Raw genomic sequence first — 17,043 nt, 5'->3', positions numbered from 1 at the left:
GTGGTGAGGAGCTTTAGGGAATAAGGACCTAGAACCCCTGGCCCATTATTCCTGAGCCTCTAGGACGCTTGCGTGCAAGGGCTGGGTGCATGTTCAGGAAAGACCTGAGAAGGGCCCCGGCTCTCCCCTCTGGTGACTGTCAGACTCTGCAATTAGGAAGTAAAGGTCAAGGCAGAGTTGTAAACAGCCTGGGTGGTGTGGAAGGTGTATCCTGATCTTTGCAGACCATCTCCTCCCCATCTGTAAAGACTGGAGGTTGTTTTCTTCTTTTGGGGGGGGGGGGCGGTGGTTCCGGGTGTTTAAGGAAATGTCTGCCCAATGAGCACTACATTCACGGAACAGACACTTCAGTGACCACACACGACAAGGAATACAGATTTTACAAAATTAGTTCAGAAAAGTCACTACAGTAGCAACTACTGCGAGCTGTGCCAGTAAAGCCTGGAGGGGAAGACTGATATTTGAGTTGTACATTATACTGTTCAAAATGTCAATTTTCAAAAAAAACATTTAAAAATTTTTTAATGTTTATTTGAGAGACAGAGAGACAGAGACAGAGCACAAGTAGGGAGAGGCAGAGAGAGAGGGAGACACAGAATCCGAAGCAGGCTCCAGGCTCCAGCTGTCAGCACAGAGCCCGACGTGGGGCCCGAACCCACAAACCATGAGATCATGACCTGAGCTGAAGTCAGACGCTTAACCGACTGAGCCACCCAGGTGCCTCCCCCAAAACACTTTTTTAAAAAAGTTTATTTATTTATTTTGAGAGAGAGAAAGAATGAATGGGGGGGGGGCAGAGAGAGAGGGGGACAGAGGATCCTAAGTGGGCTCTGTGCTGACGGCAGAGAGCCTGATGCGGGGCCAAAACTCACAAATCATGAGATCATGACCTGAGCTGAAGTCAGAAGCTTAACCAACCGAGCCACCCGGGCACCCCAACTAAAAAACACTTTTGAGGTGTGCAAAGAAACAAGAACATGGACCCCGTAGACCATTGAAAACAAAGCAATTGACAGAAACCGTTCCTGAGGAAGCTCATGCATTAGACTCTCTAGACTTACTTAAAACCAACTATTTCAAATATGCACAAATACCTAAAGGAAACCACGAGAACAATATCCCCCAGGGAGACAATAACAATGGTGAATGCATTAGGAAGTGTCCCCTCCTCTCTTTTTGAGGAATTTGGGGACAAGTCGTATTAATTCTTTGTCAGATGGTTGGTAGAATTAACCAGCAGTGAATCCTGGCACTGAGATTTTCTTTGTTCGGAGGGTTTTGATTCCTGATTCAATCTCTTTTCATAGGTCTATTCAGATTTATTATTTATTCTTGAGTTGCTTTTGGTAGTGTTTTTATTTCTAGGAATTTATCATTGTTGTTTTTTTTTTTAGAGAGAGAGAGAGAGAGAGAGAGAGAGAGAGAGAGAGAGAGATGGACAAGTGGGGCTCACTGGAACTTGTGTTTTACCTGAAGTGGGGCTTGAGCTCACCTGATGTGGGACTTGAACACACAAATTGTGAGATCATGACCTGAGCCGAAGTCAGTCTTAATGAATGAGCCATCCAGGCGCCCAGAAATTTACCCGTTTTACCTAGGTTGTCTGATGTGCTGGTGTAAAACTCTTTGTGGTATCGTCTTATAATCCTCTTTATTTCTGTAAGGTTGGTAGTGATGTCTCCATGTTCATTCCTGATTTTAACAATTTGAGTCTACTTCCCCCCCAAACCCGATCAGGCTAGGATGGGGCTACTATTATAAACAGCAAAGAGAAAAACCAGAAAATAACCAGTATTGGTGAGGATGTGGAGAAATCAGAGCCCTCGTGCCCTGTTGGTGGGAAAGTAAAATCTGCCACCGCTCTGGAAAGCAGCGTGGTGTTTCCTCAAACATTAAAAATGGAACCGCCATATGATGCAGCCATTCCACTTCTGGATACACATTCAAAGAATTGAAAGCAGGATTGTGAAGAGTTATTTGCACACCCAAGTTTGCAGCAGCACAATTCCCAGCAGCCAAGAGGCAGGAGCACCCCCAGTGTCCACCTCCACCAGTGGGTGATGGATGAACAAAATGTGGTAGGAACGTGCATTACATCACCCAGCCTTCAGCGGGAAGGAATTGCTGACACCTGCCATGTGGGTGAACCTTGAGGACAGGATGCGAAGTGAACTAAGCAAGTCACGAAAACACAAACGTTGCATGGTTCCACTTCTGTGAAATGAGGTATGTAGAGTGGTCGGCCTCACAGAAGCAGAAGCAGCAGGGTGGTTTTGGGGAGCTGGACAGGAGAGGGAGACCGGGAGTTGTCCACCGGGTATAGAGTTCCGGTTCTGCAAGATGCAAAAGATCTGGGCATCGGTTGTGCACCACTGAATATGCAACGTGATACTGTGCTTCACGGTAAATATATATTTGGTCTTCGCCCTGTTTCTGGCACAGATTTCCCAAATTTCCCGAGTGATGAAAACCATGACACTGCCTTTTGCTGTGTTCATGGGTGGCTTTTGGACTCTACCTGAGGGGGGAGGCTGGCTGCTGGGGGAGCCAACCCTGCGACTAGGTGGCTGGAACTTTCCATCCCCTCCCCCCACCTCTGGGGAGGGAGAGGGGCCGGAGACGGCGTTCAGTCCCCAGTGACCAGTGATCCAATCAATCGTGCCCGTGTAATGAAGCCTCCCCGAACGCCCATCCGACTGGTGAACACGTGGAGACAGCAGAGAGTGTGACACGCTCGGTTACTGTCACGGGGGCCCGAGTGTGCACGGGCACTGGCTTCGAGGGTCCCAACGGACCAGGTTCGGCCACTCACCGCTGACAAAAGCCAAGGACAGAGAGACACAAGAAAGGGTGGTGACTCAGGAAAGGATCCATTTCGGTGAGGCCGGCGCTGGGAAGACAGGGGGCTGACATCTCAAGGTGCTGCAGACAGTCCTGGTGGTGGTTCTCTCTCTCTTTTTCTTTCTTTTTTTAATTTTTAAAAAATTTTTAATGTTTATTTATTTTTGAGACAGGAGAGACAGAGTATGAGCAGGGGAGGGGCAGAGAGAGGGAGACACGGAATCGGAAGCAGGATCCAGGCTCGGAGCTGTTAGTACAGAGCCTGATGCGGGGCTCGAACTCACAAGCTGCGAGATCATGACAGGTGCCCCCCCCTTTTGTGAAGTTTTATTTGTTTCCTAGGATTTTACATGAGGACAATCTAGGACAATGGTCAGTGGGTACTTGAGGTGGACAGTGAAGGTCGGGTCGATCGCTGTCTTGGGGTCAATCCCGCGGGGTCTTGCTGACGTCAGGGACGTCCATCCCTGTTGCTTGAGTGTTAGTTTGGCTGCCCTCAGGGTCTTTGGCTGGAGTTACGAGATGAGCTGGGAGGAAGGACCCGATCGGTCAGGAAGCACAGATGATGGGCAGAGAGCAGGGGGGCTCCGAGCCTCCGCTGCACCTTGCCCTGTGCTCCCCATCCCTTCCGCCCGGCTGGTCCCGAGTGCTGTCCTGTGTGACAGACGGGCGATCTAGGAGGTGACAGGCTTGTCTGAGTTCTCTGAGCCGCTCCAACATTATTCGAACCCGAGGGCAAGGTTGTGGGAACCTCCTCTCTATAACTTAGAGACACGGGTGACCTCTCTGCCCCGCTGCTGAGTGACCCCTGAGTTGGCCGCACAGGGACTCCAGGGGCCACACACAACAAAGGAAACAGACCTCACGCGGTTCAGACAAGGCACAGCCCTGAAAAGCAAACAGTAGCAGCCTCACGGAGCAGCAATGATGAGGCTCGGGGAGCGGGGGCTGCAGAACTGAACGGTGGGCGGGTCGCCAAGCCCCGCCCCCTGCAGGGCCGGGTCCTGGTGGCTCCCAGATGTTCCACCTGCTTCTCCGCGACTCCACAGCCGGCCGGACACAGCCGTTGATGTCACAACGTGGGTCAGAAACAAAAACATCTCTGGGCATCCACCACCACCTGAACTATTGTCCATTTTTGTAACTTGAGGTAGGCAGAGAGAATGGGAGCAAGGCCTTGAAGAGGGTGGTTCCCGGCCCAGACTTTGTGTTTGGGGGCAAACGCCATGCAGACGGGCCTTTGCTGGGCCTGAGGAGGGGACAGGTATGGGGACCCCAGCCGCAGGCACTGCTGTCCCGGTGATGCCACCTCAGGGCGCCCGAGTCCACCTGCCCCTTGGGGAGCACTTGCGACCCTCCGCTCTGTCTGAGGGCTCTGTCCTGCCCCAGAGGCACCTCCTCTCCTGCCAGCCAGGGCCACGTGCCCCAGGGAGCGCGGGTACCCCGACGGCCCTGGGGACAGAGCCAGTCTGGTTAGGACACCGTCCCCCAGCGGACCTGAGCGCCAGGCCGCCACGGTGCTCCCTCCTCTGCTCAGGGACCACCCTCTGTCCAGGCTCCACATGCTGGCACTTGGGGCAGGTCGTCTGGACCTTCTGGACTCGTGTTTCCTTGCTGGGAGCATGGGCAGAGGCCTCCCTCCCAGACTCGCCAGAGGGGACACGGCCAGGAACATTCAGACCCTGAAAAGGAAGATGCCACGTGGGGGACCCCGTTGGGTCATGCTCACCGATGAGGTCACGGTGCTCAGCACACAGCAGGCACCTGAGATCGCCAGCTGCATTAGGGAAGGAGGGAAGGAGGGAGGGAGGGAGTGAAACCACAGAAGCGGGGTCCACACCAGGTCAGGTCAGAGGGTGTCATAGCTCGGGCCCTGGAAGGGGGCACGGGACACGTCCTTCTGTCCCTCCAGCGCTGACCTTCCTCCACGTGGGACCTGCTGACCTTCTGGATCGTCTCCACCTCCTCCGCAAACAACGCTGAGTGTTCCCAGAAGGGGGACAGCGGGCAGGGGCCAAGGAGGGGCTTCCGGAATCCTGTGCCCTGGGGGACTCTGGGACAGCCTTCCAGGTGGCCCTTTATGTCCTCCAGGCACCAGGCCACGATTCCACCTCATCTCTCACGGAATGTGAGGAAGCCGTGAGGAAGCCTCACCCATCTAGAAGGCCCGTTACGTCCCCATGTCACAGGTGGGGACACCGAGGTTAATAGCACAGCCTGGGTCACTAGTAAGACGAGCTGGGTCAGGAAGCCCATCTCCCTGACTTTGGATTGTCCTACCTGCAGGCCTGCATCTTGGCGTCCTGGGGCTCGGGGTCCCTCTTCCTGGGGGACCCCACCACCCGCTGAGGGCCCCCCCGAACTCAGGGGAGCAGAGCTGACCAACCTGCCTGGGGCCCCACATGGGAGCTGGGGAATGGCTGACCGGGGCTCTGTGGGCTCTCCCAGTACTGGGCCAGCTGGTCCCCTGCAGGACGAGGTCTTCTCGCTGGGGATCGGCTGGGGCCTCGGCTTCCTCACGTTGTCACCTGGGCTGCCAGTCCCCAGGCCAGAAATCTGCCCGTCTGAAGGAGACCAGCACTGCCTCCATCGGGTTTCACTTGCCTGAGTCCCTCCCCGGGACGCCCCGCATCTCTGACGCCTGCTCCCATGGGGGCCGCCTCCCTTGGACTGGGACGGGTCTGGCCTCCATCCCGGGGAACGCACTGGCTTTGGAGCATTATTTGGCCCAGAGACCTGTGAACTTTTCTGGCCCTGGGTCATGAGGGATGCTCTCCCCTCTGTGGTGTGACCGTCCAGCCTTCTGCATCTCCCAGTTTCTGTTTGGGCTATGGGAGAACCAGCCGTGTCCTCTCTGGCATCAGGCTGTGGTGTCACAGCACGCACAGGGGTCTCCACCCCGGGACTGTGCCCATTGTCACCGAAGGGGCCTCCATTTCACCCCCCAATCTTTAATCCATTGTGATTTCTTTTTTTTTTTTTTAACATTTATTTTTGAGACAGAGACAGAGCATGAACGGGGCAGGGTCAGAGAGAGGGAGACACAGAATCTGAAACAGGCTCCAGGCTCTGAGCTGTCAGCACAGAGCCCGATGCAGGACTCAAACTCACGGACCTGAGCCGAAGTCGGCCGCTTAACCGACTGAGCCACCCAGGCACCCCAATCCATTGTGATTTCAATATCAAAGGAGAAAAAGTCTATTTCAGATGACCACAAAGTACGAAAATGAATCTGTCCCATATGAAAATTAGGTGCAGACCCAAAGTATCTCTGGCGAGATTCCACTTGAAGGAAACCTCCAGAGTAGGTAACGGAACACGAAGAGAAAGCAGACTGGGGGTTCCCAGGGGCTGGCGGGGGCACGAATGGGGAGTGAGGTTTCCGGGTACACAGTGACCCTTGGGGACCGAGATATTCTGCAACAAAATTCTGTGGCGTGGTTCACAGCGTTGTGAGCGTACCCAGTGCTCAGGAATTGCACAATGTAAAATAAATAAAATTTTTATTGAAGATTAATGTGCATTTTCAATGAACAAATAAAGTAACAGCTAAAAAGTAGAAGAAAAAAAGGATAAAGGAGAAGAGGAAGAGACATTCTGGTGGGGGGTTGGGGTTGGGGATTGGAACAACAAATAGAAATAAAAGAAAAACCCCGTGTAGGCCTTCAGGCCTTTCATTCGTGGCCGGCATCCATGCGGGAGCAAGGGCGGGGGCAGGGGCGGGGAGAAGGGCAGTGGCAGGAACAGTGGAACCAGGAGAAGCAGGAGCAGAAGCAGGACCCGGCTGACTCTGCTCAGGTGCCCGCTGTCCCCGCACAGGTCCCAGGTCACCTGCTGGCTCTCCGGCCCCTGCAGGAGTCGCCCCAGACTCCACCCCTGCCTGCAGAGACGCCGAGGACCCCGATGCCGTTGGGCCGGGCTCTGGAGCCACACCGGCTTCTGCTCCTGCCCCGGACTCTTGAGAAGGAAACAGAGTGATGGTTGCAGCGGCTCCAAGGCCTCAGGGTGAGAGGAGGGAAGGTCCCCTCCCCACCCAGCGCCGGCCTCTCCAGGGGCCTTTGCAGACACACAACTCACCCCAGAGCCGCCCCGAGAAGCCGCGGCCAGGAACCCACACCAGGACCTCTGCCCCCCTGCAGGCCGCAGCCCGGGCTCTCAGTCTCTGCTCCTGGCCCCACACCAGCCCCCGGGGCTCCTCCCTGGGTGGCCCAGCACCGCCCGGGCCCCCTGAACACACATCTCCCACCCCAGCCTTCTCACCCTCGGGCTCTGGCTCCGGGGGCTCCGGGGGCTCCGGGGACTCCGGGTCCTCGTCCCAGGACCGGTGAACCAGGACCCTGTGGAGGGGCCAGGGCGGTGAAGGAGGCCTTCCCAGGCCAACTCCAGGCCCTGCTTCCCGAGACCTCCGTGCGGCCACTCTCTCCCTGGGTCCAGGGTGGCCTTCCTGGGCGATGGGGCACACACACAACTCTGTAGGACAGGTGAATCGGGATTCGGACAGTCGCCGCCTGATTTCATCGGTTGATTTCTGTAAAGACAGTGACCCGCAGATGGCCCAGAGACATCTACAGCCCCGGCCGGCCATCCTCAGTGTCCTTCCGCCCTCTCCACCTGTGGCTCCCAGATCGGACACAGACCTGAATGTGCACAGACCTGCCCCTGGGACACAGTGACATCCACCAGCAAGGCTCAGGATGAACCTTGGGGACAAGAGGGCCACCCCAGCACACCCTGTCCCTGCCTTCCAGCCTTGACCCGCTGTGAGCATGACCCGCCCACCAGGCATCTGACCCCTTCATCAGCCTGCACCTGCTCAGGTGGGCCTTCCACACACGACCCCTCCTTACACACAGACACACACACACACACACACACACACAAACACGGGGGGGGGGGACATGGGGCCACACAGGTCAGATCAGAGCGGTGTCGGGCTGGACCGGCTGTCTCTGGGTCTCCTGCGTTACCTTTGGGTCCCTGCGAGCTAGAGACCTGAGGCGTCCAGTGCACGACCTGATCCACTGTCTCCAGGATCGGGAAGCATCATGGCCTCGGGCTCCCCTGAGCCGGCAGCCGCGGGACACGGGCACACAACAGGAGAACATGTTCGTCAGGCGAAGGTGTCCCAACGAATGAGCCCAGTCGGGCGCTGTCTCCAGAACATGGGTGCCTGGTGACCCGGGTTCCGAGTTCTGTTGGGCTCTGTTACCAGGGAGGTGAGGTCACTTCCTGGGGCCCCCTTACCCGGCTTCCTGCTCCTACAAGAGCCCCTCCCAGGCTGCAAAGGGCTCCCCTCCACCCCATGCCCTGTCCCTACAGTGACACCAACACAGCCCAGACACGTCCCCGCGAGGCCTGGAGCGGCCGGTGCCACGGCTTTGGGGCCACAGAGCTGGGTTGAGACCTGGGTTTTCCTCCTGACCAGTGCTGGGACCCTGCACAGACCCCGGGCCTCCTGGGGCCCCCCGGTCTCCCCATCTGCACAGTGGGGTCCTTGTGGCATCTACTTGTAGGGGCGCCATCAGGGAGCCACCTGTAGACACGTCCCGTGCCTGCTATCCCATGAGGCTCGTGGGCACACGTGGCCGTGGAAGGATGAGGAAGGGGTGGGCCTGGCACGGAACACACTCACGCGGGCCTGGGTCCTCTCTGGGTCCAGGCACAGCCACCCCTCCTGCCTGGGTCCCGGGCCCGGGGGAAGGTGGAGGTGAGCTCGTTCAGACCCTGGACCCACCGGACACGCACGCCAGGGGCCCCATTGCATTTGGGTTCTGGTCCCAGCGCCTGGTCTGGGCCTACGTGCTGGGCGGTCCCCACTGTGGCTCCCAGCCTTCCCGATTCCTGGTCCCACATCCCTCTGTTACCCCCTCCCCTCCCGGGTGGACGGCCCGTGTGACCGGGTTCTAAGGGCTAGAACATGATGACCAGGTGTCATTTCCTGGCCGATTCATGGAATTTCTGGTTTCCTCTCTCGTGGGTCCATTCTCTGTCTCTGCCTCGGACTCTGTCTCTCTCTGTGTGTCTCGCAGGAGCAGAGCCTTTGGGCTCCAGGGTCCAGGTGACAACCCTCAGAAGCCTACCTTGTGGCCCGTGTCCCTCCCCCGTCCCGGTGCTCAGCTCACTAATGAGGCCTTCTCACCCCAGCCAGGGCACTGCCTGGGGAACCACTTCCTAATGAGGATCCGAGGCTCCAACAAGAAGGGTCTTGACCTCGGTCCCCACACCAGGGTCCATGCTCGGCCACGTGCTGCCCACCCAGGTCCTCGGTCCTCCAAGCCCCCAGGCTGCCCTCCGCTCAGAAGGACCTTGAGGGAGTAGGAAGCGTTTTCCCAGGAGGGGAGAACAGAGGACCAGGGATGAAGATCCCAGGACACAGACTCATCTATGAGCCTGTGGGACCCTTGAGACACTGTCTACGCAGCCCAGTTTCAGAAGAGGATGCTGAGTCCTTCTGGGCCATAGCCCGTCCACACTTCCTAGCTCCAGGAGCCCAGCGAGGTGGACACAGGACCCCAGACCCCATCTTCCCGTAGTTCCTGTCAATCCCCCCGGACACTTGGTCATCCTGGATGTGGCCCCCGGCCTCCAGGGGCCTCTTGCCACCCTCTGACTTCCCCCAGGGCTGCAGCCAGGCACAGGCTGGACCTCTGTCCAACGTCCTGCCAGAAAGACAAGGCAGAAGGAGGAAAGGAGAAAGGCAAGGGGCGGACCGACTTCTCCCTGCCCTGAGTCGGCCTCCACTGCTGCCTCCAGGACCCTGGCCCAGCCATGCCCCAGGGTCCATGCACCTGGACCCTGGGGTGGAGTCTGCGGTCCAGGCCAGCTGGGTGGGGTGGGTGTAGTCACTGGCCATCGTGTCCCCAGATGTCCAACCCACCTGGCCTCGCACCCTGAGGCCTGCCTGGATGGGGAGGGCATGGTTCTGGGGCTCAGGAAGGTTGGGGTTCCAGAGTAGTTGACGGACGTGGGAACATGGGGGACCAGCCAGGTGGGGAGCGATTGGATTCATGCACGTCAGCGTCATCTCTGGATCATCCACAGGTGCTGAGTGCTGGTCCCTGGGCACACCTGGCCAGGACACAGACCCGGCTGGCCCTGGAGAGGGAGGCCTGTGTACCCGGGGCACCTCCCCTCCACCTACCCCTGGGGGCGAGCCTGGGCCAAGCCCACGCTGATGCACTTCGCCGTCTGACCCTCAGGGACAGGGGGGACACTGAGGTCAGGAGAGGCAAAGACTGACCTAGGACAAGTGAGGTGTGCAGGGTCCAAGGAGCAGTGCTAGTCTCCAGTCCTAGGCCAGCCTCTACCCCCCAGCTGCCTGGCTGCAACCCTGGGCTGCCGGGGGGCCACCTCCAGGTGACCAAGTGTCCGGGGGGATTGACAGGAACTAGGGGAGGACGGGGTCTGGGGTCCTGTGTCCACCTCGCTGGGCTCCTGGAGCTAGGAAGTGTGGACGGGCTACAGCTCAGAAGGACTCAGCTTCCTGTTCTGTAAACTGGGCAGTGTAGACAGTGTCCCAAGTGCCCCACAGGCTCATAGACGACTCTGTGTCCTGGGATCTTCATCCCTGGCCCTCTGTTCTCCCCTCCTGGGAAAACGCTTCCTACTCCCTCAAGGTCCTTCTGAGCGGAGGGCAGCCTGGGGGCTTGGAGGACCGAGGACCTGGGTGGGCAGCACGTGGCCGAGCAGCGGACCCTGGTGTGGGGACCGAGGTCAAGACCCTTCTTGTTGGAGCCTCGGATCCTCATTAGGAAGTGGTTCCCCAGGCAGTGCCCTGGCTGGGGTGAGAAGGCCTCATTAGTGAGCTGAGCACCGGGACGGGGGAGGGACACGGGCCACAAGGTAGGCTTCTGAGGGTTGTCACCTGGACCCTGGAGCCCACAGGCCCTGCTCCCACGAGACACACAGACAGACAGAGTCCGAGGCAGAGAAAGAGAATGGACCCAGGAGAGAGGAAACCAGAAATTCCATGCATCGGCCCAGAAATGACACCCAGTCATCATATTCTAGCCCTAAGAACCCGGTCACACGGGCCGTCTACCCGGGAGGGGAGGGGGTAACAGAGGGATGTGGGACCAGGAATCGGGAAGGCTGGGAGCCACAGTGGGGACCGCCCAGCACGTAGGCCCAGACCAGGCGCTGGGACCAGAACCCAAATGCAATGGGGCCCCTGGCGTGCGTGTCCGGTGGGTCCAGGGTCTGAACGAGTTCACCTCCACCTTCCGCGGGGCCTGGGACCCAGGCAGGAGGGGTGGCTGTGCCTGGACCCGGAGAGGACCCAGGCCCGCGTGAGTGTGTTCCGTGCCAGGCCCACCCCTTCCTCATCCTTCCACGGCCACGTGTGCCCACGAGCCTCTTGGGATAACAGGCACGGGACGTGTCTACAGGTGTCTCCCTGATGGCGCCCCTACAAGTAGATGCCACAAGGACCCCACTGTGCAGACGGGGAGACCGGGGGGCCCCAGGAGGCCCGGGGTCTGTGCAGGGTCCCAGCACTGGTCAGGAGGAAAACCCAGGTCTCAACCCAGCTCTGTGGCCCCAAAGCCTTGGCACCGGCCGCTCCAGGCCTCGCGCGGACGTGTCTGGGCTGTGTTGGTGTCACTGTAGGGACAGGGCATGGGGTGGAGGGGAGCCCTTTGCAGCCTGGGAGGGGCTCTTGTAGGAGCAGGAAGCCGGGTAAGGGGGCCCCAGGAAGTGACCTCACCTCCCTGGTCACAGAGCCCAATTGAACTCAGAGCCCGGGTCACCAGGCACCCATGTTCTGGAGACAGCGCCGGACTGGGCTCATTCGTTGGGACACCTACGCCTGACGAACATGTTCTCCTGTTGTGTGCCCGTGTCCCGCAGCTGCCGGCTCAGGGGAGCCCGTGGCTGCGACGCTTCCCGACCCTGGAGACAGTGGGTCAGGTCGTGCACAGGACGCCTCAGGTCTCTAGCTCGCAGGGACCCAAAGGTAACACAGGGAGACCCAGAGACAGCCAGTGCAGCCCGACACCGCTCTGATCTGACCTGTGCGGCCCTACATCCCCTCCTCTGTGTGTGTGTGTGTGTGTGTTTGTGTGTGTCTGTGTGGAAGGAGGGGTCGTGTGTGGAGGGCCCACCTGAGCAGGTGCAGGCTGATGAAGGGGTCAGATGCCTGGTGGGTGGGTCAGGCTCACATCCCCGTCAAGGCTGGAATGGAGGGACAGGGTGTGCTGGGGTGGCCCTCTTGTCCCCAAGGTTCATCCCGAGCCCTGCTGGTGGATGTCACTGTGTCCCAGGGGCAGGTCTGTGCACACTCAGGTCTGTGTCCAATCTGGGAGCCGCAGGGGGAGAGGGTGGAAGGACACTGAGGATGGCCGGGCAGGCTGTGATGTCTCCGGGCCGTCCGCGGGTCACTGTCTTTACAGAAATCAACCGATGAAATCGGGAAACGTCTGGCGGAATCCCATTACACCTGCCCTACAGAGTTGTGCGTGTGCCCCGTCGCCCAGAAGGGCCACCCTGGACCCAGGGAGAGAGTGGCCGCACGGAGGTCTTGGGAAGCAGGGCCTGGAGATCGCCTGGGAAGGCCTCCTTCAGCGCCCCAGCTCCGCCGTAAGGTCCTCGTTCACCGGTCCTGGGACCAGTACTTGGAGCCCCCGGAGCCAGATCCCGAGGGTGAGAAGGCGGGGGGTGGGCGATGGGGGTGCACGGGGCCCAGGCGGTGCTGGGCCACCCAGGGAGGAGCCCCCGGGGCCTGGTGTGGGGCCAGGAGCAGAGACTGAGAGCCCTGGACTGCGGACTGCAGGGGGCAGAGGTCCTGGTGTGGGTTCCTGGCCACGGCTTCTCGGGGAGGCTCTGGGGTGAGTTGTGTCTCTGCAAAGGCCCCTGGAGAGGCCGGCGCTGGGTGGGGAGGGGACCTTCCCTCCTCTCACCCTGAGGCCTCAGAGCCGCTGCAACCATCACTCTGTTTCCTTCTCAAGAGTCCGGGGCAGGAGCAGAAGCCGGTGTGGCTCCAGAGCCCGACCCAAGGGCATCGGGGTCCTCGGCGTGTCTGCAGGCAGGGGTGGAGTCTGGGGCGACTCCTGCAGGGGCCGGAGAGCCAGCAGGTGACCCGGGACCTGTGCGGGGACAGCGGGCACGTTTATTTATTTTTGAGACAGAGAGAGACAGAGCATGAACAGGGGAGGGGCAGAGAGAGAGGGAGACACAGAATCGGAAGCAGGCTCCAGGCTCTGGGCCATCAGCCCAGAGCCCGACGCGGGGCTCGAACTCACGGACCGCGAGATCGTGACCTGGCTGAAGTCGGACGCTTAACCGACTGAGCCACCCAGGTGCCCCTCACCAAGGTTTTTAGCCATCGTACACACACACACACACACACACACACACACACACACACATAGAGCGAAGGGTGGGGGCCCTGGAGGACCCGCACACGTATGTCTGCGGCACCTCCCGCCGCCCCTGTGCTTTTGTGGGTTTGCTCTGGTTCTCTCGGACCCTCCTCCCGGCTCCCTTGAAGGCGTCAGGTCTCTGCCCGAGTCCCTGCGTCACCCACCCACCTCTACTCTTAGGAAGACGTGCAAATGCACACCCTGCATTTCCTCCCATCTTCCTCTCGCCTCCCAGACTTGGGTCGTTAGATTTGGGAGTCGAGAACACCCCTTGTGTCTTCCCTCACCTGTCCTAACACCCAGCGCTTCCCAGGCCATCCCCGAGGCTGTCCTCGGGCTGGATTCGTCTCCTGGGAGGTGGGGGTCAAGGGACAGAGGGCAGACGGTGCCGGTGGGGGCAGGAGAGGGCCGTGGCCCACAGGCCGAGTGCCGGCTTGTCTGCCAGGGCCCCCGGGGCTGTGTGAGCCCCGCCCGGCTCTCCTCTTTCTTGCCGGGAGGCATCCTTGTCCTGAACGGGCACCAGGGAACCTGAGTGAAGAGACCACCTTGCTTTGAGACGAGGGGCGGAGTGGCAAGGGCTGCAGAGGACGTTGGCCTTGGATGGGGAAAGCGAGGCCGGCCACGCACTGCTGTCCCGTTCAGGTCCCTCTGCCACCCAAGTGCACCTGCAGCCGGAGGGGCTGGTTCCCGGCAGGCTGGCAGCGTCCCCCTGGAGCCCCCGTTCCCTCCTCTCTGCCTGAGGACTCTCTCGCAGAGACGGGAGCCCGTCCCACCTGTCTCTGGGGACCTCTGCTTCCTCACGTGTCACCTGGGCTGCCGGTCCCCAGACCAGAAAACTGCCCGTCTGAATGGACCACCACTGCCTCCCTCGGGTCTCACTTGCCCGAGTCCCTCCCCGGGACGCCCCACATCTCTGACGCCTGCTCCCATGGGGGTCGCCTCCCCTTGGACTGGGACGGGTCTGGCTTCCATCCCGGGGAAAGCACTGGCTTTGGCGCATTATTTGGCCCAGAGGCCTGTGAACCGTTCTGGCCCTGGGTCGTGAGGGATGCTCTCCCCTCTGTGGTGTGACCGTCCAGCCTTCCGCATCTCCCGGTTTCTGTTTGGGCCACGGGAGGACCAGCCGTGTCCTCTCTCGTGTCAGGCTGTGGTGTCACGGCATAAACAGGGGTCTCCACCCTGAGACCGTGCCCATTGTCACCGAAGGGGCCTCTTTTAACCCACCTAATCTTTAATCCCTTGTGATTTCAAGGTCAAAGGAGAAAACGTCTATTTGAAACGACCACAAAGTACGAAAATGAATCTGTCCCATATGAAAAGTCGGTGCGGACCCAAAGTATCTCTGGTGAGATTCCACTTGAAGGAAACCTCCAGAGTAGGTAACGGAACACGGAGAGAAAGCAGACTGGGGGTTCCCAGGGGCTGGCGGGGGCACGAATGGGGAATGAGGGCTCCGGGTACACGGTGACCCTTGGGGACCGAATTATTCTGCAACAATATTCTGTGGCGTGGTTCACAGAATCGTGAGCATGCCCAGCGCTCAGGAATTGCACAACGTAAAATAAATAAAATTTTTATTGAAGATTACTGTGGATTTTAAACAAACCATGAGCAAATAAAGTAACAGCTACAAAGTAGCTGAAGAGAAAGGATAAGGGAGAAGAGGAAGAGTCATTCTGGTGGGGGGGCGGAGACTGGGATTGGAGCAAGAATTAGAAATACAATAAACACCCTTTGTAGGCCTTCAGGCCCTTGATTTGTGGCCGGAATCCATGCGGGAACAAGGGCGGTGGCAGGAACCATGTCGGGAGCAGAAGCAGGACCCAGCTGACTCTGCTCAGGTGCCCGCTGTCCCCGCACAGGTCCCAGGTCACCTGCTGGCTCTCCGGCCCCTGCAGGAGTCGCCCCAGACTCCACCCCTGCCTGCAGAGACGCCGAGGACCCCGATGCCGTTGGGCCGGGCTCTGGAGCCACACCGGCTTCTGCTCCTGCCCCGGACTCTTGAGAAGGAAACAGAGTGATGGTTGCAGCGGCTCCAAGGCCTCAGGGTGAGAGGAGGGAAGGTCCCCCCGCCCCCCACCCACCCAGCGCCGGCCTCTCCAGGGGCCTTTGCAGACACACAACTCACCCCAGAGCCTCCCCGAGAAGCCGCGGCCAGGAACCCACACCAGGACCTCTGCCCCCCTGCAGGTCGCAGCCCGGGCTCTCAGTCTCTGCTCCTGGCCCCACACCAGCCCCCGGGGGCTCCTCCCTGGTGCCCCAGCACCGCCCGGACCCCGTGAACACACATCTCCCACCCCCAGCCTTCTCACCCTCGGGCTCTGGCTCCGGGGGCTCCGGGTCCTGATCCCACGACCGGTGAACCAGGACCCTGTGGAGGGGCCAGGGCGGTGAAGGAGGCCTTCCCAGGCCAACTCTAGGCCCTGCTTCCAGAGACCTCCGTGCGGCCACTCTCTCCCTGGGTCCAGGGTGGCCCTCCTGGGCGACGGGGCACATGCACAACTCTGTAGGGCGGGTGAATCGGGATTCCGCCAATCGTTTCCCGATTTCATCGGTTGATTTCTGTAAAGACAGTGACCCGCGGACGACCCGGAGACATCACAGCCCTGCCCAGTCATCCTCACAGTCCTTCCACCCTCTCCACCTGTGGCTCCCAGATGGGACACAGACCTGAATGTGCACAGACCTGCCCCTGGGACACAGTGACATCCACCAGCAAGGCTCAGGATGAACCTCGAAGACAAGAGGACCACCCCAGCACACCCTGTCCCTCCCATCCAGCCTTGACGGGGATGTGAGCCTGACCCGCCCACCAGGCATCTGACCCCTTCATCAGTCTGCCCCTGCTCAGGTGGGCCTTCCACACACCACCCCTCCTTCCACACAGACACACACACACACACACACACACACACACACACACGGGGGGACATGGGGCTGCACAGGTCAGATCAGAGCGGTGTTGGGCTGCACTGGCTGTCTCTGGGTCTCCCTGTGTTACCTTTGGGTCCCTGCGAGGTAGAGACCTGAGGCGTCCTGTGCACGACCTGACCCACTGTCTCAAGGGACGGGAAGCATCGCGGCCTCGGGCTCCCCTGAGCCGGCAGCCGGGGGACACAGGCACACAACAGGAGAACATGTTCGTCAAGCGAAGGTGTCCCAACTAATGAGCCTAGTCGGGCGCTGTCTCCAGAACGTGGGTGCCTGGTGACCCGGGTTCCGAGTTCTGTTGGGCTCTGTTACCAGGGAGGTGAGGTCACTTCCTGGGGCTCCCTTACCCGGCTTCCTCCTCCCACAAGAGCCCCTCCCAGGCTGCAAAGGGCTCCCCTCCACCCCATGCCCTGTCCCTACAGTGACACCAACACAGCCCAGACACGTCCCCGCAAGGCCTGGTGCAGCTGGGGCCGCGGCTTTGGGGCCACAGAGCTGGGTTGAGACCTGGGTTTTCCTCCTGACCAGTGCTGGGGCCCTGCACAGACCCCGTGCCTCCTAGGGCCCCCCGGTCTCCCCGTCTGCACAGTGGGGTCCTTGTGGCATCTACTTGTAGGGGCGCCATCAGGGAGCCACCTGTAGACACGTCCCGTGCCTGCTATCCCATGAGGCTCGTGGGCACACGTGGCCGTGGAAGGATGAGCAAGGGGTGGGCCTGGCACGGAACACACTCACGCGGGCCTGGGTCCTCTCCGGGTCCAGGCACAGCCACCCCTCCTGCCTGGGTCCCGGGGGAAGGTGGAGGTGAAATCGTTCACACCCTGGGTCCACTGGACACGCACTCCAGGGGCTCCATTACATTTGGGCTCGGGTCCCAGTGCCTGGTCTGGGCCTAGGTGCTGGGCGGTCCCCA

At 59.9% G+C, this 17,043-nt stretch overlaps 1 protein-coding gene and 1 long non-coding RNA gene across 2 annotated transcripts; one reads left to right on the top strand and one right to left on the bottom strand.

Moving 5' to 3' along the window:
• Positions 1-11,630: 11,630 nt before the first annotated feature.
• Positions 11,631-15,873, top strand: LOC122233057. Its single transcript, XM_042964234.1, has 5 exons — positions 11,631-11,794; positions 12,231-12,480; positions 14,452-14,578; positions 15,062-15,247; positions 15,774-15,873. Exons 1-5 carry the CDS (start codon positions 11,657-11,659, stop codon positions 15,871-15,873), a joined length of 801 nt encoding a protein of 266 aa, XP_042820168.1. The 5' UTR covers positions 11,631-11,656.
• On the bottom strand, positions 14,757-15,775 carry LOC122233059. The gene is made up of 2 exons (XR_006210506.1): positions 15,512-15,775; positions 14,757-15,199 (listed from the first exon to the last, which is right to left on the bottom strand). It is a non-coding gene; the product is annotated as an uncharacterized LOC122233059 (long non-coding RNA).
• Positions 15,874-17,043: the final 1,170 nt, after the last annotated feature.

The sequence above is a fragment of the Panthera tigris genome, chromosome D4, assembly GCF_018350195.1.
Source record: "Panthera tigris isolate Pti1 chromosome D4, P.tigris_Pti1_mat1.1, whole genome shotgun sequence".
NCBI lineage: Eukaryota > Metazoa > Chordata > Mammalia > Carnivora > Felidae > Panthera > Panthera tigris.
Note: the sequence above shows the minus strand (reverse complement) of the source record. Positions and strands in the feature narration are given on the sequence as shown.